We start from the raw sequence: 22,760 nt of genomic DNA, 5'->3' as shown, positions 1-22,760 counted from the left end.
CTCAGTCGCGCAAAAACTTGTTTCTGTGGAAAGTTAATTGGTTGTAAGGTAAAATGCCGGCTGGGGGGAGAGTGACTGCGGGTAAAAGGCCACAAGACGTATGGCTGTTGCGCACTGAGTGTGATGGAGCAGGAGCCACGTGAAGCATAAAAGTCTTCGACAAATCATTGATTATTTTAATGTTTAAAAATGCATCGCTGACATTGAAATTCATGGCATGCCGTTCACTGGTTGGAAGGTGGGGTGGGTAGGATGCCCATCCGTCCCCGTTATTGAGTAAAGGAATCTCTCCCTCCCTCCTCCAATTAGATCAGTAAGTACAGTGTGACGTGTCTCCATGCAAGGTGCTCGTTAAGAGGGACGTTTCGTTCCTCTGACGCGTGTATCAGTCCTCTTACGGCACATGCCCCCTTATAAGCCCCAGTAAGTCACCCGGGAGACCACCACCAACGTTTCATCCAACTGTTTCTTGGTGTGTAAAGCGGGACGAGGCTCTTAATAAACTACCCAACTGTTCTGCTCACAGTTTTCTGCCTCAGGTGCCCCAGCACATGACTCTAGAAGCACTTGAGGTAAGTTTTGCGTGTGTTTTTCAAGCTTTCTGATACTGGTAAATGAGGACGCTATCTTTTTCATTTGACTGGAGATCTTTAGGTGACAGTTCAGTACCTGCAATACGATTTGGATGAGGTAGTCTCGGACTTAGGATGGCAAGGTTTTTATCACGAATGCTGTGCGTAATTTGAATTTTACGCACATATGCCCGGGTAGAAGGACAGAAGAAGAGACTGAAAAGAGACTTGATCAGAAAGAAGAAAACTAGCTGTAATTATTTTTAAAACAATTCGTACAGATTTGTTTGATTTATTTTGCTTTATGGGAAATATTTTATGAATTAAGCAAGATGGCACGTGCTGTACGTGGAGGAATATGGACGTTTTTACAAAAGCTTTTTCATTTTACTTATTATAATAATGTAGAGTGTCGATCACAACAAATGACCTGCTGAGTTGAAAGTCATATCAGGGCCACAAGAGCGCACGAAATCTATTAAATCGGCAGAGGAAATGATTTTTTTTGGACTATTCTTATTATAATTTTCTATTTCAACAAATCACCGCGTATTTGGTTAGTTGAACCTCTAATCCAACTGAAACATTAAAAAAAAAATCTGTGGATTTCAAACAATCCAAGAAGGTCAAACTGTTGGCACGTATCTGCCAATACTCCAGCTGACCAGATGCAGAAAACTAAATGCCAAATTACTTATTTTTTCATAAATACTGTACTGGACTTAACATGTGATCCTCTGCTCTCCGTGCGCAAAGCAGGTCTCCATGCCCTCCCGTTCCTAGCGGAAGACCGGCGCGACAATGACTATCCATGTCGAGGGGCTTGTGGCTATCGCGCTCTTCTATGTGCTGATCCTGTTCGTGGGCATCTGGGCGGCATGGAAGAACAAACACTCCGGGGAGGCGGAGGGCACCGACCGCAGCGAAACCATCATGGTCGGAGGGAGAGATATTGGGTTATTTGTCGGGGGATTTACCATGACAGGTGAAGTTTGTGTCCATTAGATTTGATAAATGCTAATTAGCAGTAAAGCCTTTTTTAACAAGTTTAACCTCAGTTTGTTTTAACGTGAAGAATCATCTGTCGGAGTTTTTTTCCTTATGTAGTATGACTTTTTTCAGGATGTTTTGTTTTTAGAATTAAGTTCCGACATTTTGTAAGAACGTCACTCCAGGATGCAGCTTTAAGACAAATTCTTTGATTAAAGTTTGACCTACTGGCACTAAGTGTTACAGTGTAAATTGCTTGAATTGCTACGAATGTTGGCATAAAATGCCCTCCTGTTTTATTAACACAAATGTCAAATAGGTGTAATTCTTTAATCTGGTTTTCTCTAGTGGTGACATTTTATTTTCTGTGCGTGTAATATTTTTTTTAGCGACCTGGGTTGGAGGTGGATACATCAATGGCACAGCTGAATATGTGTATCTACCGGATTATGGCTTGGCCTGGGCACAAGCTCCTTTTGGATATGCCCTCAGTCTTGTTGTGGGTGAGTGGTTATATGTGGCAATCACGTTTAAAACAATGTGAAAAACAGGTGTGAACAGGACTGAGAAAGAGCATAAGGGGGGATTTTGCGGTCACACTCATCAGACATGTTTTACACTCAAATGCACTCCACACATAATATACCACATTAATATACTGACGTATTGACCACATACCTAATTGAAATTATTGGTTTGGGTGCTAAATAAACCTTTACATGTGATCCTCTGCACAGAAAAATTCTTGTTCAGTATCAGCTTCTTTTTTAATATAATGCTTTTTAATGGTTTTGTCCATTTTAAACAAATCTATTTAAGAAAACACAATTAAACCATAAATACATTTTAAATGTACACTTGAGGATTATGACAGGCAGTTTAGTCTAGATTTAGGGGCCCTGGATGGTGGATGCCTCAGTTCTCAGCCAGTCAGGTGTCCACTCTTTGTCCCAGGTGGTCTTTTTTTCGCTAAGCCCATGCGCTCACGCGGCTACGTCACCATGTTGGACCCCTTCCAGCAGCTGTATGGGAAACGTATGGGTGGCCTCCTTTTCATACCTGCACTCATGGGTGAGATCTTCTGGTCTGCTGCCATCTTATCCGCCCTTGGTAAGTTCATGTTTCAGTCTACAAAAATGATTCTTGTAGGCAATAAGATCAAAGCATGTTTGAGTTTGTTGACCATATGATGGTGCAGTGGCCTTAATGTGTGTTTGTCCATGACCTTAGGTGCTACTCTGAGTGTCATCGTGGACATCAACATTAAGATGTCCGTGGTTATCTCGGCACTCATTGCAATCTTTTACACCCTGGTTGGAGGACTTTACTCTGTGGCCTACACTGACGTAGTGCAGCTCTTCTGCATCTTTCTTGGCCTGGTAGGTTCATGTTGAACCCTAATGAAAAGTACATAATAGCAAATAGTGTAATTAGTTACACATCTTGAGGAGATTTACTGTATGTGTCCCATCAAATGTACTTTGACCTTGACTTAAAATATGCATCACTCCAAGAATACTGCACAAAAATAGTAAAACATGCAGTTCCAAGGGCACACAGTAAAATGAATTGACACTGCAAAGATTTATTTGTGACAAATTGTCTAAAAGATTTTAATAAAAACTAAGGTGTGATAAATAAATTAAAACATCCTCATCACTGCTCCATGCCATATAGTTTATGTATATAATTTTATCAAATCAAAATATTTTCTTTGTGAGTAGCATAATGAGATCTACAAACATCATCCTGTTATACCACCCTTTTGTAAAATGACAATTAAATTTGCCTTGTACCATTATAGAAGTATTTCCATTAAGTTTTGTGTTTGTAACTGTTAATTCCTGGACTTGTTTCTGGCTGTCTACAGTGGATCAGTGTCCCCTTCGCTTTGACCAACCCTGCGGTGTCAGACATTACCGTTACTGCAGTGAAGCATGTGTACCAGTCGCCCTGGAGAGGCAGCATCCAGAAGAGCGACCTCTGGGTCTGGATTGACAACTTCTGCCTCCTGGTACAGTAACCACGAGTTATTCGCCTCTGACTTTATCCAATCTGATGTTCTATCCTGATGTTGATTAATCTTGAAGTTGATTGTCAGGAAATTTAAAAGTAATTTTGATCATGAGTCAAGTCATTTATGAAATGAGAAATGTGAGAATTTTGACTCTGGTACACTGTGATGTATATTTATCTTGGATGTTTTTTATTTTGTAGGCAAATACTATAAATTGACTAATCTTATAAAGAATGTATAGATGAATCAATCGTGCTGATAATTTATTGCATCCATAAAAAAATACGTAGTCATCTACTCACTAACAGCTACCTTATAGCAAGGTGTTTCGTGCATTCTGACATTTGTGTTACTTTTTTCTACAAAACCGAAGTGAATGAAAAGTATGTCTGTCTATGATCTAAAGAGGGACCCCTCCCGTGTTGCGCTTCCTTAAGTCTCTTCTTTTTTCCCTGTTAAATGGGTTTTGGGGCGCTTTTCCTCATCAGAAACTAGGTTCTAAGGACAGAAGGTGTCGTACGCTGCACAGATTAAAGCCCCTTGAGGCAGATTTATGATTTCTGGCTATGTAAATATAACAACTTAACATGACTATGTTGTGCTTCAGTTCTGCAAATGTTATTGACTGGACTCTAAATACACTACAGATGCTTGGAGGAATACCGTGGCAGGTGTATTTCCAGAGAGTCCTGTCTTCCTCCTCGGCTACCTATGCCCAGGTCCTCTCTTTCCTGGCTGCTTTCGGGTGCCTCGTCATGGCTGTGCCCTCCGTTCTCATCGGGGCCATCGGGGCCTCTACAGGTTAGAGAGCTCATGCATGAGCTTGCATATGCACAGTCTGTGTGTGTATTTGTGGGAGGCTCCGGATGGGTCCATGTTGCCCTTAGATCTGAGAGAGCCTGGTAAATAGCAGCTGGTTCACCTCATGCATAATGAAGCAGCAGTCCATTTAATAACCACGCGGGTTGTGTAAATATTACATTAGAGGGAGGCAAGGGACTTAATTAGAGGTTTGATCTCCAGATTTTTAGGTGTCAAATTCCTCGGCGAATATCTGAATGCACAACTTTGTTTTGTCTTGTTATAATGATAAACATGAGCTATCGTTACAACATTCAAATAACAAAAATAAAAACGTTAACATACATTACAAACTGTTGTAATGTGTTTGTAATGTTGCATTGTGGTCATATTTCTTTTTCTAACAATTGTGCATGTTTGATGCAGTTTTGAAATTGTATTGCACAAGTTTTCTACCATATATGGAGTAAGCTATGGCTTCATTATATTTTTGTATTATGAGTGTTTCATTGCAAATGACCTTAATTTCTGAGCTATTTGAAAAGTTGTGTTTCTCTGTATGCCATGTGGTTATTTATCTATTTACTTATTAACAGTACCTTTATACTTGGCAAATGTTCTTAATGTTCATTAAATCTTTCCCTTGCTCAGACTGGAACCAGACAACTTATGGTGCCATTCCTCCTAAAGAGAAGGACCAAGCAGACATGATTCTACCCATCGTGCTCCAGCACCTTTGCCCGCCTTTTGTCTCTTTTTTTGGCCTGGGTGCAGTGTCTGCGGCTGTCATGTCATCTGCAGACTCTTCCATCCTTTCAGCAAGCTCCATGTTTGCAAGGAACATCTACCAGCTCACCTTTAGACAGTCGGTAAGTGCACGTGTGACACGTTTACTCCACGCGTTGTTGGCTTGTTTTTGGCTGTTCTGCATTTGTCACAACCATTTTACTGCTTCTCTCCGTCTCCTCAGGCGTCTGACCGTGAGATCGTGTGGGTGATGCGGATCACTATCTTTGTATTCGGCGGCCTTGCCACGTTCATGGCGCTGGTTACCGGGACGGTTTACGGACTTTGGTACTTGAGCTCAGACCTGGTTTACGTCATCATCTTCCCCCAGCTGCTCAGTGTGCTCTTTGTCAAAGGCACCAACACGTATGGCTCAGTGGCTGCCTACGTGTTTGGCATGTTGCTGCGTATAGGTGGAGGTGAACCCTACCTGAGGCTGCCTCCTTTCATTTATTATCCTGGCTGGATCACTGAGCAGCGGATACACCACATGACTGGAGAACTGGAAGAAATCGTCATCCAGAAGTTCCCCTTCAAGACCGTCTCGATGCTCGCCTCCTTTCTGGGTAACATTGCTTTCTCCTACCTGGCAAAGTACCTGTTTGAGAGTGGCAAGATTTCACACAAGTACGACTTTCTCGACGCAGTGGTGTCCAAGCACAGTGGAGAGATTATGGATAAGACGACGCTTGTAACTCGTGGCAACAACATCGGGCTGTCAGAGATGACGCCCGTCAAACCGCGGCTGAGTGTGACCTTGGCGGCCGCGTTCACACGCCGTGACACGCTGCCGACAGAAACAGTAGAGGAGGAGGAGGAAGAGTCCAGCCCCGACTCCTCCCACCTTGATGAAGAAAAACTCCGCATAAAATAAGAACCTGACCACGTGACTGAACTGCCAGAGAACTGGTTCGTCTGTCAGAAACTCCAAAAACAAGAAGATACAACTCAGAGACAAGAAGCAAACATCCTTTTTGGGACCACAAAGTACCACATCCCACTTTGTGGTGATTGAATAACAGCCACATGTCAGGATATATAGTGCAGCAGCTTGCTGATTGTCCGGACATTACGTTGTCTTTCTGTGAAGTACATCAAACAAACACACGCTCATATAGTACTTATAAATAGTTGGGTGTACTGTATATTCATCCCCGTTTGAACTGATTTGGAGATATACTTCAAGTCTCTTAATTAGATTAATTTTAGTTTCTATCACTAATGACAAAGCAGACCGTTACCAAACTGCAGATGAGTGGAGAGATGCTGCGTACAGCGGTGAAATGTTTAATCAGAAATATGACAAGAAACGAAACAGATGACTGGTACTTTATAAGAAACAACTGACAGCACAACCATAGTGTGGAAGGGAAGGTACTTACTAATGTATGTACCAATTAGATAAAAGCAATAACATGATACATACACTTTAACACCTGTACAGTAACTGTTATACAAATCTAATTGCGAGAGAGTGGAAGTAAAATAGATGAACAACTTGAAATGATGGAAAACAGGATATTTTATATCTTCAAAGTGTCATATCAAGCCAGTTGGTTTTGTTATGTGTATCCTAATTCACATTTGTTGCACTGAAATGACTGGGTTTTGATATATAGATTAATTAACATATAAAAAGTAATGTCATAAAATAAAATGCATCACCACAAACTAATTTTGTTTAATACACTTTTGACAAGCAATCATGTCTCTCCATGTATATTATTAATTATTACTGATGAACACATTATGACTGTGAATCAAGAAAGAAACAATCCATGTATCAGCCGAGTAGAAAAATATACAAGCTGTAGTAATGGTAGTTGACTTGAAGCATTAGCTAATATTCTCTTTAATGTCAGTTTTAATCATAAGAATAAGTGTAAATTAGTGTTTAAAATGATCTGGTATTTTAACTGCCTTAATGAAGCTCCTAAGAAGAGATACTTTTAATTACCACAGTTTTGACTGGACTCTAGTCAGACTGCAGTGAACAAAGACTTGAATATGAATGTAGCCTCTACAAAAGATCTAATTATATCAAGTAGTGTACTTCTACTGCTGTTTGTGTATGTTTTTGTTTGTGATTTTGCAAAGTCCAACAGTAACTGTTGCAGAACGACGTGGCGGCAGGTTCTGATTTAACAAATCTGTTCTTTATTTGTTGTTAACAGCAGTGTACAGATTATTTTCTCTGTGACGTGTATGTTTGTATAAATATGGAGAAAAAAGCTATATATAAATATATCACAAATAATGCCGGTTAAAATATATTCATATAAGATGGAAAGGATGCTGTCTAAATGTTTATTTATTTTTGATGTCATAAAAGATGAAACAATAAAAAAGAGCATTATTTCAGTTTAATATATAAATTCTACTTTTGTAAGAAGATAAAATTGGTATTGCACATTTTTTTTGTTCACCGACTCTAAGATCTACTTTGAGAATATTACTTTTACTTAAATAATTTTCCTAAAACTTTCCACTAAATTAGATTTTAGCATGCATCATTATTTTTAGCTGTCTTTTTGTTATTTGTCATGATGCTGAAACATGAGGTGCATTGTGATCCTCCAGGGACCAGGTTCTGTTGTGTGGGTTTTATAGCAGTGGTTCCCGATCTTGAAACGAATCTATGTTGACTTGGGACTCCTTGTCACGTTGCAAGGGCTAAACCAAAAAGTGATTCTTCACTATCAGGTTGTTGTATGAATATAACTTGAGAGGCCTGTAGAGCTAACATTAACTTGTCATTTAGAAAAAGAGCAAATATTAGGAGATGGAACACTTCTGTGTTGCAGAAATATGTTTTTATGTCTTTTTAATCATTTTGTGACCCTCAGATTTATCTTGCAACCTCTTTGAATCTCTTTTTGATCTCTGTTTTATAGGAATATTAGAGCGCATTTTAATGTATTTCACGTATTCTATTCTGCATGTAATTTTAAGCTAAAAGGAGGTATTCCAGACTTACTTTTCAAGACCTTCCGCTGCCTGTTGTGAAATGTATGTATTTTTCAAAAATGCTTTTCTTTAGAAAACCGCTTACATTGAATTTTCAGCAGGCCCAAGCTCTTTCTTATCTGTCAGGCCCTTCAGCGAGCGGGATGGTAGAAAGAGAACATGTCCTAAAACGTGACTGCAATTTCAATCGCTTGGCTTGCATCTTTGTCCCCCTCCATGGCCCCCGTGAAAGACAGCATCTTAAAATAGCTCCCGTTCTGGTTATTTACATTACCTTAAGTGCTGTACTCTCTCTTGTCTGAAACTCAGGGAGGAGCCACCCAGGGGTGGGTGGGGTTGCTGGTGGTGGAGGCAGTGAAGATGGACTTGGGCGGGGGTTAGAGGGGACTGTGGCTTACTGGCGCCCGTTGCCATAAAATCCACCCACCATCATGTGCAGGAATGACGCAAGTGCCCCACCCATCCATTGCACCTCCTCCCTCCATCGCTGGCGTCCTTTTTGATGTCCTTGAGAACTAAGACCAATCCCATAAAAAGAACAGAGGGTGGAGAAAAAGAGAGGGAGAGTCCCATCTCCATTCATAGAAAGTACCTCAGAGAGCACTCATGATAATTAACAATTATGAAGGAAAACTGGCGCATGTCCAAAAGTCAATCCATTTATTTTAGGCTTTACGATGAGGAGGTGATCGTTGGGGGATGGTTTTTGCCTAGGACTCTCTTCTAGAAAGCATTTGGATGTGAGCCAAAACAAATTAATTCATTCATAACTACTGGATATATTTAGAACGTCCTATGATGATTTTCAGAAGTCATCGATATTTGGCCAGTGCAGATTTTCATCCTGCATTTGTAATAATCTAAATTTGACACATTTTTTGGACATTTGTTGTGATAGAGGATCCTCTTCTCTTCCCTTTGAATAAAGCTTAACTAATATACGTGCTAAGAAAGATGATTTCTTTGCTTTTACATTTATTAAGAAACCTCAGGGTTTTGATTAACAAGCCATATAAACTGAAAACTAAGTGTTTAAAAATACGAAATTGAACAGTTTCACTACGTTTTATCTGTGCCAGCTTCCCAGACCAACCTTAAGAGATAAAAAGGAATTCTGGGAATCAATGTCCCACTAGAGCACTTTGCCTCACTGTGGACATGGGGAGATGAGATAACGGAGAGCAGACGCTGCATTCAGATACACTGTGCTGGAGGCAGTTATAACCCAAAGCAAGGTCACCGTCCAGGTATCACACTGCTTGCCGCAAATGTCATTTGTGAAATGGAATGCGGCTTTTTTGCACAGCTTTTAAAAGCTTGAAATCAGACCAAAATTTGCACTGGATAGCCTAAGCACTGATATTGTTTATTAAATTGTATCTCATTTCAACTAACATTACTGGCTACTACCATACATAAATGAGGTGGACACAAGAGCATCTACAAATGTGCAATATAATAGAATCCACTGTAACAACAGCACAAAGTTGCGCCTTAAAAATTACCAAAAAGTCAACAACTTCCTGCCTTAATAAAACAGATTAAACACATTTTCAACAATATCATGGTAGAGTAGGTGGGTAAATGGGAACCAATGTTGCATGTTTGGGCACCACCAATTTTAGACATTAGGTTTACTCATTATAATTTGTATTAGGATACTCGGCCTGCGAGAACAGTTGTAAAACAAAACAACCCAGGGTTAATTAATATTTGGGCTTGAGCCATCAACAGTTTAACACAAAGTCTACGAAACAAAATGGGGATGAGGAATTTGAAAGATGTTTACCTGGCAGGGGCCGTCTAATGAAAGACTACATACTGTACTAATAAAAATCAAGATCGACCTGGATTACCCCTTTTAAGTTTTTAAGTGCTGACGATTATGAAAGTTATCTCAATGTTCCCTATGTAGATCTCACCATGGCAGCAAAGTTCAGGCTTGAGTGGGGAAGTTCCTACAACCCCAAAGAGCTTTCATCTGACTGAAGCTCCAAACACAATTCTGTCAGCACTGTTTGAGTGTGAAAAGCAGGGTAGAAAGCAGCTTTAATCTTTATTTGCTCTGCTTTAAATAAGAGTTTCTGTTTTTTATGATCTTTCCCCCCAAAAAAGTTCAATTACTTGTTAAAAAATCTGAAATTTACATCTAGTCCTCCTTCCAATACCCTGAAAAATACATTGCATTGCACTGCACTAGAGGTTGCAAGTTTTCGCATCAGACAGCCATCCTTCTGCACAGTGAAGGACATCCAAGTGAAGTAACAGTATGCAAAGCGCATTTTTCCGTGGAACAGGTCTTTACTTTCTCTTATTGTAAGCCCAGAAAAAGTCAAATGCGAACATGATGTGGAGCATCAGAAATGTTTTCTGGATCGTGACACAAGGTACATATCTCATCTGAGGCTCAGGCCCCACCATCATGTCTGCAGGCCACTATTTATGTCCTTAAATAATGTCCCCTGTAATTCAATTGCATGGCAGCTAATTGAAACATCGGAAGATGGTGAGGGACGGGGAAAGGGAGAAGACAAAGAAGGCTTGAGAGGGAGGTATGAGAGGATGTGTGTGGTACATGGATGTAAATGTTGAGAGATAATTTCTGAGTTGATTTATTGGCACAAACATACACCCTTTTTTTTTAGTACCAAACACACCATACGATAATGTCACGTCTAATTGTTTCCCATATATCTCTCCATCTCCTCCATTAGTCCCTCCAAGCAGCTGAGGAGCATCTTTAGCAAAATGAATGTAGCGGCTGCCCTAATCGAATCAGCCATGACAACCTAATTATAGAACCAGCTTTGTTCCACTCGGGCCGGCTGCAGGTAGACCGTCCGGGGCTCACCACAGGGACGAGGCGGCTGCTCTGCAATCAGCAGACCCCTGAATTCTTAGTGAGTCAGAGCCATGAATCAGCTTCACTGATATGGAATTAGAGCTGTAAGTCAAATAGAAGAGACTAGATTTTAGTGGTGGAGAGCCGTCAGCTCCAAAGGATCAATAAGAATCAAATTGTTTCAGCATGTATGGGGAGTCAGTGGTGCAGAGATTGAGAATGACAATCAAAAAAAAGGTCTTGCATGTGAAATTCTTGTGCACAAGCAACAGTCATGCCAATGTATCCCAATGGTTATTTCTGGGGGGTTTCTTTTGTTGGGTTTTGGTTGGATATATGAAGATTAAAAGATTAATTTCTGTTACAGGATTTTACAATTGATTTAGCTAAATTCTCAGTTTAAATGTGCAAACCTCTAGATATGAATGCAAAACACTAAATCGCACATTCAGTCCAGATCACTGAAGCAATGCAACACAAGTAATGCAAGAGTTTCTCCTAATTTAATAAGTTTCCGTGGTGAGAAGCGTTGCAACATCATAGCTAAGAATAATAATAACTTGAAATATGAAAATGTTTGATATCTTAAAGGTATAATATGTAACATTTCCACATTAAAATGTCTAAAAACGACTAGAACAGAGGTGAGGGCCAAACGTTTTATAAATGTAAGAAGTCACAGGTCAAAGAAATTTTTGAACAGAAAGTGTTGCAGTCAAAATAGTCACAATCATCATTTTGATGTATCAATGTAGGATTTTCTGTGGTGAAGGCCAAAGTTAGACTATAGACTCCTTTATCTGTATTTACAGTAATACCGCATATTCAGTTAATAAGAGGAACTTTTTTTTGTCATTCTTACTCTACATATCAACTTCTGCATGACATTTTGCATTTCTCATTGCTGTTTGTATAATTGTAAACTCAATTTTAATGTGAATTAGTTGTTTGACAGAATGATAATTGTTAACATTTTATGTTTAAAATTCAGCGATGAAGATGTAAAATGTGATGTTTTGATAAACTTACAGCCCTAATGCAACATTAGTGTTTTTACTTCTCTACATTCTGACTTGTCTTTATTCATATGAGGGCTGCCCTGCCACATAACATGTTTCCCTCAGCTCATCTCTTTTCTAAAGACAGGAAGGAAGGGACATGCTGGATGGACAGTCATCTTTTTCATCCCATAGAAAGTCAGTGGGGAGAATAATGTAGCGACCACACACACATACACATACACATACATACAAAAGCACACATTAGCCCCAGAGGACCACTTCACTCTCCAAATGAAGACGGTGAGGGAGGGTGGATGTGAACAATTCACATCCAGACAAGCACACACAAGGGGCCTGTGGTGTTGGTGAGGGGTGGGGGTTGGTTTGACACAAAGGCACAGAAGCAGAGATGTGACATTTCTGATGAAAATGCTGTTTGGATGGAATACGATTTTATTGTCATAGCCTTATGATGAGACAGAAATTAAGAAAAAAATTATTTTAAGGCCACAACACACTTGAGATTTTGTTAAATTTTGTTTTTAAAATCATTTGTTTCTACAGCGTCACATGGCAGGCAGAAGGTTTAGCATTGAGGGACAGTAAGGGTGAAGCACAAGAGAAGAAACAAAGGACAAAGGAAGAAAGAAAATGTTAGGAGGGTCGTGGTACCTCTTAGCTCATCACGACGCACATCAGCCTCCAGCCCCACCCTGTCTAAGTGTGTGTGTGTATGTGTTTGAGTGTCTTCAGTATCACAATCAGTGCCCTGGCTGAGTCTGAGCCAGAGGATCCATTAGAGCTGATTGAGGAGCACAAGGGTGCAGACGTAACCCTGAGAGAAGGTGACAAGAACACACACACACACACATACATACAGTCCAGTCTAGTCACATAAAGCATGAGTAAGACTAAAGACAAACACACACACATACTGTACATACACTAAAGAAAGTTGTCATTCTTTACTGTTGAGGGAAGGGATAGATTTGCAGTTGAACCACAATAAGGAAGTAAAAGGTTCAAAATGAAAAGTTCATGTAGGAACTGCACAGCAAATGCACAAAAGGGTCTGTTTGTATAATACAAGAGGTAACAAAAGGCTGAAGCCTAATAACAGGATTTGTAGACTTTCAGTCCGAACACTTTGCGGGAAAAAGCATGTGTGTTGCTAATAACATTAACAGTGGCTCAGTTCTATTCAAGTAGAGGTTGGGTAGGAGGGGCCCATGGAGAATGCCTATGGACAGAGTCCAAAATTGTGTGCTACACCCCTGGTCCCCGTAATCTGTGACAGTAGTACACTGCTAGGACCCTGAAATTGAAGCATCCGAATGGAATTCAGCCGTCCTTCATTTTATTATTCACACCTGTGCTTCTTACCACTGTGACATGTCAAAATGTCATGTGAAAATGCTCTGTTGGCTCTACTGTAGCCTACTGTATTGTTCTGTACAATTTGCTTGACTGTGTGATATTTGACACGGTTTTGGATAATAATTTTATTTTTTATTTTAAACAATTAGCCCACTATAAAAAAAAACACCCTTCAAAAGCTGGTCCTAGTGTGAAATTGATGATCTAGTTATTATTGCAAGTTTAAAGCATGTTAGCTAGTTGTGTTGTTGTGCATGTTAGTTATGTGCTCACTTACATAAAAAAGCATGTGAGTATCAACTTTATGTTGATAGATTTGAATTATGGATTATTTTTAATAAAATGTTTTATTCAGAAAACCAGCATTTTTCAGTTAAACTTACTGTTGCTTGTAGCAACGGCTACTGGTGCAATAGACCAGACCGGCATTGCATCATTAACTGACAAGCCTAACATTACCTGGTGATTTTATTAAATATAGATGTCCGGATAAGCAATGTCTGGCCACTTATCCACTTGGACTACTGAAGGAACATGACGACCAACAGATCAACCTTAATTTATCAAGGTATAGTGAATGCTCAGGTTCTGGCAAGGTTTCAAAATAATTATCAGACATGTCTATAAAACGTTTGTTTAATACAAAATGAATGCATACAAACTTGTCTAAATTGTCACACAAATGTATGTCAAATTGAATTGAGTGGCCCCCAAAAAATGTTATTTCAGGTTTATAGAGCACTGCAAAATGTTGTTGTTATCAATGCTGTTGCTATTGATAGTTTGTTATGTTTTATACTCTAGTCTGATAGTTTAAACAGTAGAAGGTAAATTTAGGTGCTTCGGTACAATCAGCAGATGGTCCACCATATGATAATGGAGTTTAAATAGCTCCCCAAAACTTAATATATGGGACTTTTCTGTAATTCAGGCAGGCACAGAGGTCATTTTATAGTCACATGTTCCATGCCTCCTCCAATCACACATGTCCATGACTTATCTCTCGCAGTAGGTGGTCCATATAAACATTTGGTGCTCATTCAGTCGACATTCAACATCACTGAGGTCTGTATTCTCGCTGCTACCCTGCTGCCTGCTTTCAGAAATGTAACTCCCTCTGCCTCCCCAGGCTCCTGCATTGACATTTAGTTGTGTTGGTAGTGTGAATTGCTTATTATGTGTTTGTGTTCATTCAATGTTGTTGTTCCAGAGCATCACATGAGCATATGAGCCCCACCACCAAACTAACTAGGCTATGCATATCATTGAAATTAATTATTAAAACATCCTGACTGAAATCAGAAATATCCTACAGTTATAGTGTAGAAGCACATGAAGTCAAAGTGTGATTTGGAGAAAAAGAGAGTGCGTGAATGAGTGATTCCCTGTTGACAGAGAAGAAGAAAGGGGTTTCTGACCCTTGTCTCTGACGGTGTGTCAGACAGGAGCAGGGACAGGATCACTGGAGAGGAGCTGGACGAGGGCGAGAGGGAGGGAGACAACACATGGATGATGGGCCAGGTTCTTTGGAGAGCACTGAGACAGTGCTGAGGTCACACTCCAGTACACTGCAGATTGACAGTGCTTGGCTGGGTGTCACATCAGAAGGCTGCCTTATGTCACAAGCAGGAGATCACATGATTGCTCAGATCCAGGGATAGGTCATAATACAGCACTACACACAAACATGTACAAATACAGACACAGTCAAAGTAAAGTCACAACAATCCAACATTTTCAACCATACTTGGCTTGTATTTTGAGGGCTGCATTTTTCACACACATTTACAACAGCTCTGACCTTGGCATAAAACAAAAGAATGTTTATCCTTTTAAGTTTTGTTTGGTGTATAAAGGGTTTCTTCTTAAGTTAATATAAGCTGTGTCTGTAGAAGTAGTTATCTTTCTTCTGACCACTAGGTGGAGCCAGGTGGACTGAAAATAGGGCTGCACATTTGTATTTCAGTTTTTATGCAAAAAGAGTTTTAAAGAGGCAATCATGTTGAAAAAAATGTATCTAAATATAAACTTTATATTGTTTTCTTCTGTATCTACACTTAAATCCAATGAGCTTGTGGATCCTTGTAATCTCATCAGTCTGTCTCAGACTTGTCACTTGTGTTGTGGAAATGGAAATTGTAAATTCTGATTATACAGGTACTGTAGTTAAGTACACTTTTTGAGGTAGCCTGCTTTACTTGAGTTTTTCTATTTCTTTCTACTACTTTACATTTACTACTACTCCACTACTACTGTGTTTACTTACTCCACTACAATTGTTTTAAAGTTACAGTTACTAGTTGCTTGTGACCCCTTACAAAAACAGTGCAATTTCAGAAGAAGAGTTGTCAGCATCTCCAAAGGACATGTCCCCTCTAAACGTTTTAGAGGACTGAATTAAAATAACTGGTTGAGGCCCAAAGAAGTAATATTATTTCACAACATTTCACAACAAGGGCTAAATTTAGAGAATAGTCCCAAAAGTAGGCTCCTACAATATTGATGCAGAATTTAGTTTTTACTCCTCTTCTATTTATTATCTCTTGACCTCTTATATTTATATTGAGAACCTTTGACGGGGCTTGACTCCTACAACAGTAAAATGCAGCTAACACATTGATGAATCTGTATTAACAATCTGTTGTCCGTAATATATAGCCTAATGTTCCTCCTGCTAAGCGCCGTTTTGCCTTATAACCAGTACTTTTACTTTTGATAGTCTACTTTAAACATATTTCTGATGAGACTTTTGGACTAGAGTTTTTAATGTAGGGTTATTTTTTGTACATCGTTATACTGTAAAACATCTTCTTCCAGCACCGCATAGGCCACTGGGACAATCAAAAACATGTTTATAGTCGAACAAAATTATGTCACTACCCTAAAAAGTTTTGTTCTCCCAAACACACCCAATAGCAGAACACAACCAAATTTGTAATAAGAAATTCACAGTTCAGTTTATTTAGATACAACTTCACAAGTATGTGCAACAGAGGTTTCTTGCTTGCAGTCTTGCATCGGCATGAGCTGGACAGGTGGCGAAATGCTGAAGGAGGCAGACAGACTGAGATCTCCAACAGGGAACAAAAACCTGAGGCCAACCTGAACATATTTTTGTAAAACCAAAATAATGCTTTGACCTCCACTACATCGACATAAAACCTATGATGTCTTTTGTCAGGGTCAGCAACCAGGAATAGGCAAAGACAGGCTACATCAAAATGTAATGTAAAAAAAGATATCCTACCAAATACCCTAATTTTATGAGCATCAAAATAAACTACAAAATACAGCAGCCATGATGTGTATAAAATTATTTACTGTAGTTTTTGCATTTTAAAAGTACTAAAAATACTTTTCCAAAGTAGGCTACAATGAAATCATTGACTCAGCTGATTAAGTGGACAATGTTTGAGAGCAACAGCATTTCTCTGCCTAATAAGTTATGTGATAAATCTGACATAAATCTCCAAATATACATGTATCATCAATACGGCCCATCCCTGTCAACAACACTCAACACAACATAATGTGTGGCCTTATACATAAATATAATCCAAAAACTACAGATGAATACATGATCTGATGGGTTTCAGAGGGGGACCTATGTGAGGAGTAAATGAGGTGTCATTTCTCTCAACCTTTATATTCTCTATGAAATGGCTGGAAAGCTAAAACCTTATAACGTGTCCTTTTATCCAATTATATTCTGCCAGACTGTGAGAAAAAATGGTAACATTTAATGGCAATGACACAAGCATGAGGTGGAGACTGGACAGAGGACACTGATTTAAGTGTGTGGTGTGCATAGAGCCAGAGATTGAGAGAGAGAGAGAGAGAGAGAGACACTTGAACGTGTTTTATTATAAGACAAGTAGTGACCAGTATTTGTGATTTATGTGGAAACAAACCACACAACAACCACAACTTCTGCTTGGATTTTATACAGTGAGCAGAAAGAAGAACTTTAAATGTAAAAGACAAAGCACTGTCACACAGAAGAGCGTCACAATGCATTTTTCTACAGTTGTTCTTGTTCTACTGGTGTTTTCAGTTTGTGGTGGCACATTTCTGGATAATCTCTTTCATAACTTGTGGACACAATGTGGCTTAGTACTTTAGTAAAAACCTCCATTACAGCAACGAAACAACAACCTGCTTCATCATTTCCTGTCCATTAGATGTCACTCTAATCCAAAGATTAAAATGTCTCTGAAACAAGAACTCCTGTCAAGAAAGCAACTGGTCTAAAATGCTTTGTATGTATTTGATTTTGTACAGATGTATCTTCTGCACCTGGTCTGAATCAGACAAGAAAACTCATGTCAAACTCTCTAAGTCGCATGTCTTTATTGCATTTATCAAGAGCATGGCATGTCATCACGATGGAACCTGTTTTTCTTTCATTAAATTTGGATCAAAGCATAATTTATTCCATAATCATATTTATTATAAAACTGTATTAACAGAAATGTTACTGCAACACCATTGTGGTTCTGGTTTTCCCTTTCTGTATAATTTCTGCAGGCCACAGCTGTATCTCTAAATGTTTACTGTAAGAAATGTTGTTTTCCATAATATAGATGGATCTTAATGAGCATTCTCTCTCACAAACAACTGGTGCTTTTTTTTTCATCAAACAAAACTCCGCAGAGATGAGATCACAGACCAATTACATCTCACTCAGATTAAGAGTGATAATGTCAGGGATCCTCCTCAGTAGAAATACTAGTGTGTGTGCACTGAAATATGAATACAGCCTACACTGCACTCCAAGACTAGATCAAAGAGCTCTTTGGTGTTAAGCTGAAATCGATCCTGGGTTAAGACATATGTGGGTTTGAGGAAAAGCGTGGCCTCTTTTCAAGGGATTTTGGAGACACCACAGATCAGTCAGACTAGCTTTATCTTACTGTTAAAATAGAGGTTTCTGGTACATGTACTGAACTTTTCCTGTTTCTATTAAATTTTCAGTGCAGGGGTGTATATGCTCACTTATACCACCTCCCCTCTCAGTTGTACAGGAACATTTGGGGTTCACTAGTGGATATTGCATTTTATCTTGGAGACAAGGGATTGACTCTTGGCCAAGGTGATGTTTTCAACCTACATTATATGAAAAGAGAATTTGTTAATTCCCGTCAAACACACTGTGGCTTTGCCTCATATGCAGTGTTCAAATTGTTCAAACACATACACAGCGGGAGGCCTGAGGATAAGTTTGACTCATGGGGCCCCAGAAGAAAAAAATGCTTCAGGGAAAATATGACAAATAATGTAACGCCCCTGCCCCCTTGAACATTGGGATGCAGCTTAACTGCTTGAGTCTTAAAATAAACTACAGGCAACCCAGATTTTAGTAACACTCAGAACACTTTAAACCAGGTTACATCAAGGATTAATAATGTATTATAACTGCATATTAACAGCCACAGGGCAATATGTTAACAAAACAATCTCGCCTCAAGGCCAATTTAGTAGCTGTACAGGAGCTGCCCATCATATCACAAACTCTTCCTGCAGATGGAGTTTGACCAGTTGTCAGGAAATCTTCTTTTTTTTTTGAGCATATCTTTTAAGCCAACATGAGCGAGAAGTCATTGAACTGTAAAAAAGTAGATAATTAAAAAAAATCTTTCTTGAGAACTACAAAGACTCCTGCTGATGAGGATCATGTGATATGATTGAAAGCTCCAGAACAACAATGGCACTAAACTCATCCTGAGGTAGAGCTGCTGTTTTCAAGGTCAAGAATGAATTTTGAACCTCTGATTAAACCTAAGTATCATAACTGTTTATTATCAATCCACCATGACATGTTATATAATGTGTTATTAACATCAGGGTGCTTCATGTAAACATGATGAAGTGAGTTGTTATGGCTGCCATAATAACTTTTTCTTCGTAACAGCTTTTCTGCTTCTAGTTAAGGGTGACTGTTGTCATCTGAACATACCATACTGTATCAAAGTTTCTGCAGCTAAATAGAATACGTGTACATGAAATAATGTTAAATCTTTTTACTGTTATGTACTGTGCCGCAGAAAGACACAAACATCCTGTTTCAGATATCAACACATCCTGACTTCACTTGAAGCTGTCAAAAGTCATGCAATAAAAATAAATATTCACCATTCATTATGGTTACCACATTATGAAACTACTCCATCACAAATAAACAGTCCTGCATTTATCATTTTACTTAAATAGACGTATGTACAAAAGCAGCCTACAAGCAGTAAAAAGTACACAAGGCAGAAGAAAGGCCCCTGCTGTATTATATAACTGACGTGTAATGCGTAGCTACTTACGGTGGAGTTAATTTCAACTGCTTTATTTACTGTTAGTAGTTTAAACTGTAACCATGCTTAACATTTTATAAGATGAGTAAATGTTTTGTATGCAAAAAACTTAATCTGTAAGGTAACTATAGCTGTCCAGAAATGCTATGAGTAAAAAGTACAATATATCCCACTGAAATGGAGAGGAGTAGGACTATAAAGTATAGTGTAAAATGGAAGTAGTGTAGGTTACTAGTAGTAACCTAGTAGTGTTAGTCTTACTTTTGGACAGAGACAGACTTGCTGTTTCCCCATGTTTCCAGTGTTTATGCTAAGCTAAGCTAAACGACTGGTGGCTGTAGATCAGTGGTTCTCAAGGTGGGGTCCAGGGACCCCCAGGAGTCCTTTAAGGGGTTCCAGAGGGGTCCCAGCCAAAAGAGGAATAATTTATTTTCACTGTAATCGCATCCACAACTTACTTTAGTTGCACTTTCTGTAGCCTAATAAAACATCTAAAAGCAAAATCCTATCTGATGGAGGACCCTGGCACAAAATCTTAATTTGACAAAATCAAATGGGCATCCATGGTCTAATTTGTGTCAAATTTGAGAACCCCTGCTGTAGCTTCATACTTCCAGGGTATGATTAAGAGTAGTAGCTTGTGTAACTTTTCCTTTCAGTCCAGTGGCCTACTTGAGTAAAGGCTGGCCTGTTGCTAATTATGTTTGTAAGTTTCAAAGTAGGAGGTTGAGGCTTACATGGAGCCCTTGAAGGCGGTATTACGTTTTCTCAGGGCTTTCCAGTGAACAGTTAATGTTTTTATTGGCCGTCCGTTTCCTTCTCCTCCCACTCAACCAAACCACTACAAACATATCTGTACTGTGAGGGTAGGCTACACTCTGAAACTATCCGTCCTTGGTGGGGCACTGTAACAGAGAGAGAGAGAAAGATGGCCCACACAGACAGCCGAAGTTCAACTTTCCCTGAGATAGTGGAGCTAAACGTGGGGGGGCAGGTGTATGTGACCCGACTTGAAACCCTCACGGCGGTGCCCAACTCTCTCCTGTGGACCAAGTTCACCCAGAGCTCCCCTGGCGACCTGCCCACAGACAGCAAGGGCCGCTTCTTCTTCGACCGGGACGGCTTTCTGTTCCGCTACATTTTGGATTACTTACGGGACTCTGAGCTTTTCCTGCCCGAGTTTTTCAAAGAGAGGAGGAGGCTGCAGAAAGAAGCGGACTTCTTCCAGCTGCCGGAGCTGTCGAGGCGCCTCGCAGCGGCCAGCTCGTGCGCGGAGGACAGCGGAGACCCGGAGGAGGCTGAGCTCACCAGCCCGGTCACCACCACCTCCTCCTCCTCCTCGTCCTCGGACAGGACCCTGCGCTCTCCTGGGACCGACTCCGGCTACATCACCATCGGGTACAGAGGCAGCTACACTATCGGGAGAGACATCCAGGCGGACGCTAAATTCCGCAGGGTTGCCAGGATAACCGTCTGCAGCAAGATCTCGCTGGCTAAAGAGGTTTTTGGAGACACCCTGAATGAGAGCCGCGACCCGGACCGCCCGCCTGACAAATACACCGCTAGGTATTACCTCAAGTATAACTTTTTGGAGCAGGCGTTTGACCGGCTGGCCGAAGCGGGCTTCCACATGGTGGCCTGCAACTCCACCGGGACCTGCTCGTACGCCAGCAACGACGGGGGGGAGGATAAACTGTGGACCAGTTACACCGAGTATGTTTTCGCCCGATGAACGGACTGAGAACTATGAAGGGTGCAGTCACGCTCGCGACTTATTTCAACTAATTCTAGGAGCCATTATCAGCTACAATAGTTCTTACATTGATTAACGCCCCCAAACTGGCAGGTTCAGACTCGCCTGGTTTCAGTGTAAAGTGTGTGTTTTTTGTCACTCTGCTCTGTGTAAGTGGGATCATCAGCCAGCATTAAACTTTTCTGCCATTTCCCCTGTTTTGCAATTGACTACTCCATATTGAAGCATAGGCTACATTTCATTGGTTGGTGAGGAGTTAAGACAGAGATGACTCTTTTGATATAAATGCCCTCAGCTGTGCTATTTTTATGGCTTTCACACAGACTGGCTTGTTGTTAAAGCTGAGGTAAGCAACTTCGAGGAACCGGAAGAGTTCAGCTATATTTTTTATCCAACCGAGAGACAAAAAAAAAAAAAAAACACCCCTCCCTCTTAAGCCACTCCCCGAAAACACAACACAGGTACGCAGGTAGGCAGTTAGACATGCAGGCTGGTCAGCCAACCATGATTGGTCCTTCCTATGACAGTCCTGTGACAGCTACCGATACCTGATGTTTTTCCATTTGTGTGTAAGGGAATTTGATGTATTGATGGCTCTCTGTATGTAAAGAGAATTCCAACAGGTAAATAAATTGCCTACCCCAGCTTTAAGTAACATATTACTGAGGGTGGCAGAAATGTTAGGAGCTGATCCTTACTGAACTGTGCTTGCATTGTCATGTTATTGTAGAGAGGCTACTGATGTTCTGAACACATTAACTAGGACAGGTGTTCTGTATATAGCCTTTTGTTTGGTCTGGTTTCCACCCACAGCTCCTCCTGTATTATCCTTATAACTCTTAAGTGTTTCATTGTGGGGGATTGGAGTACAAGTGAGACAGTTAGTTGCTTCATTGGTGTTATACCTTTATTAATTATTTGTTGAATTTGATTATATCGAGCACACAGGCAGTATCACTGTTTTTGAGATTTGGATTTGGGACTTTTTCCACAATGCTACAATGTTATGTTCCATCTATGAGCAAATGTCATTGTTTTCTCTTGAGATATCAAGCTACAGCAAATAAAGTGTGACACTGTAACACTATCCACCTCATCGTCCCCTTGGGTTCACTGTGAAAACTCTTCTTTTTCAAATACATTAATGCTTCCTTTCACACAAGTAAGCGTGCTTTTTTTGTCTTCTCAGTGGACCAGTGTTTTGGTGCTTTCTTTGTGTATATGCCAAAAAGAGAGAAAGGAATTTAAGAAATGTACAAAACCGCCATTGATATATTCATCTAGCAGGGGAGTTTCCTCGCGCGATCAAGCCAGACTGATCCTCACTTATGGATACTTTTAAAAGTAAGGAC

At 40.0% G+C, this 22,760-nt stretch overlaps 2 protein-coding genes across 2 annotated transcripts; both read left to right on the top strand.

The window, feature by feature from the left end:
• The first annotated feature begins 1,292 nt into the window (after nucleotides 1-1,292).
• On the top strand, nucleotides 1,293-7,449 carry slc5a7a (solute carrier family 5 member 7a). Its single transcript, XM_046032850.1, has 8 exons — nucleotides 1,293-1,557; nucleotides 1,952-2,065; nucleotides 2,517-2,672; nucleotides 2,793-2,941; nucleotides 3,433-3,576; nucleotides 4,227-4,380; nucleotides 5,032-5,249; nucleotides 5,351-7,449. The coding sequence occupies exons 1-8, from the start codon at nucleotides 1,374-1,376 to the stop codon at nucleotides 6,038-6,040; spliced, it is 1,809 nt and encodes a 602-aa protein (XP_045888806.1). The 5' UTR covers nucleotides 1,293-1,373; the 3' UTR covers nucleotides 6,041-7,449.
• A 13,075-nt stretch (nucleotides 7,450-20,524) lies between these two features.
• On the top strand, nucleotides 20,525-22,495 carry LOC123959409 (BTB/POZ domain-containing protein KCTD12-like). Its single transcript, XM_046033437.1, has one exon. The coding sequence runs from the start codon at nucleotides 20,584-20,586 to the stop codon at nucleotides 21,385-21,387; it is 804 nt and encodes a 267-aa protein (XP_045889393.1). The 5' UTR covers nucleotides 20,525-20,583; the 3' UTR covers nucleotides 21,388-22,495.
• The last annotated feature ends 265 nt before the right edge of the window (nucleotides 22,496-22,760 follow it).

The sequence above is a fragment of the Micropterus dolomieu genome, linkage group LG20 (assembly GCF_021292245.1).
Source record: "Micropterus dolomieu isolate WLL.071019.BEF.003 ecotype Adirondacks linkage group LG20, ASM2129224v1, whole genome shotgun sequence".
NCBI lineage: Eukaryota > Metazoa > Chordata > Actinopteri > Centrarchiformes > Centrarchidae > Micropterus > Micropterus dolomieu.
The sequence above is the reverse complement of the archived record's forward strand: the minus strand, read 5'-3'. Positions and strand labels throughout refer to the sequence as shown.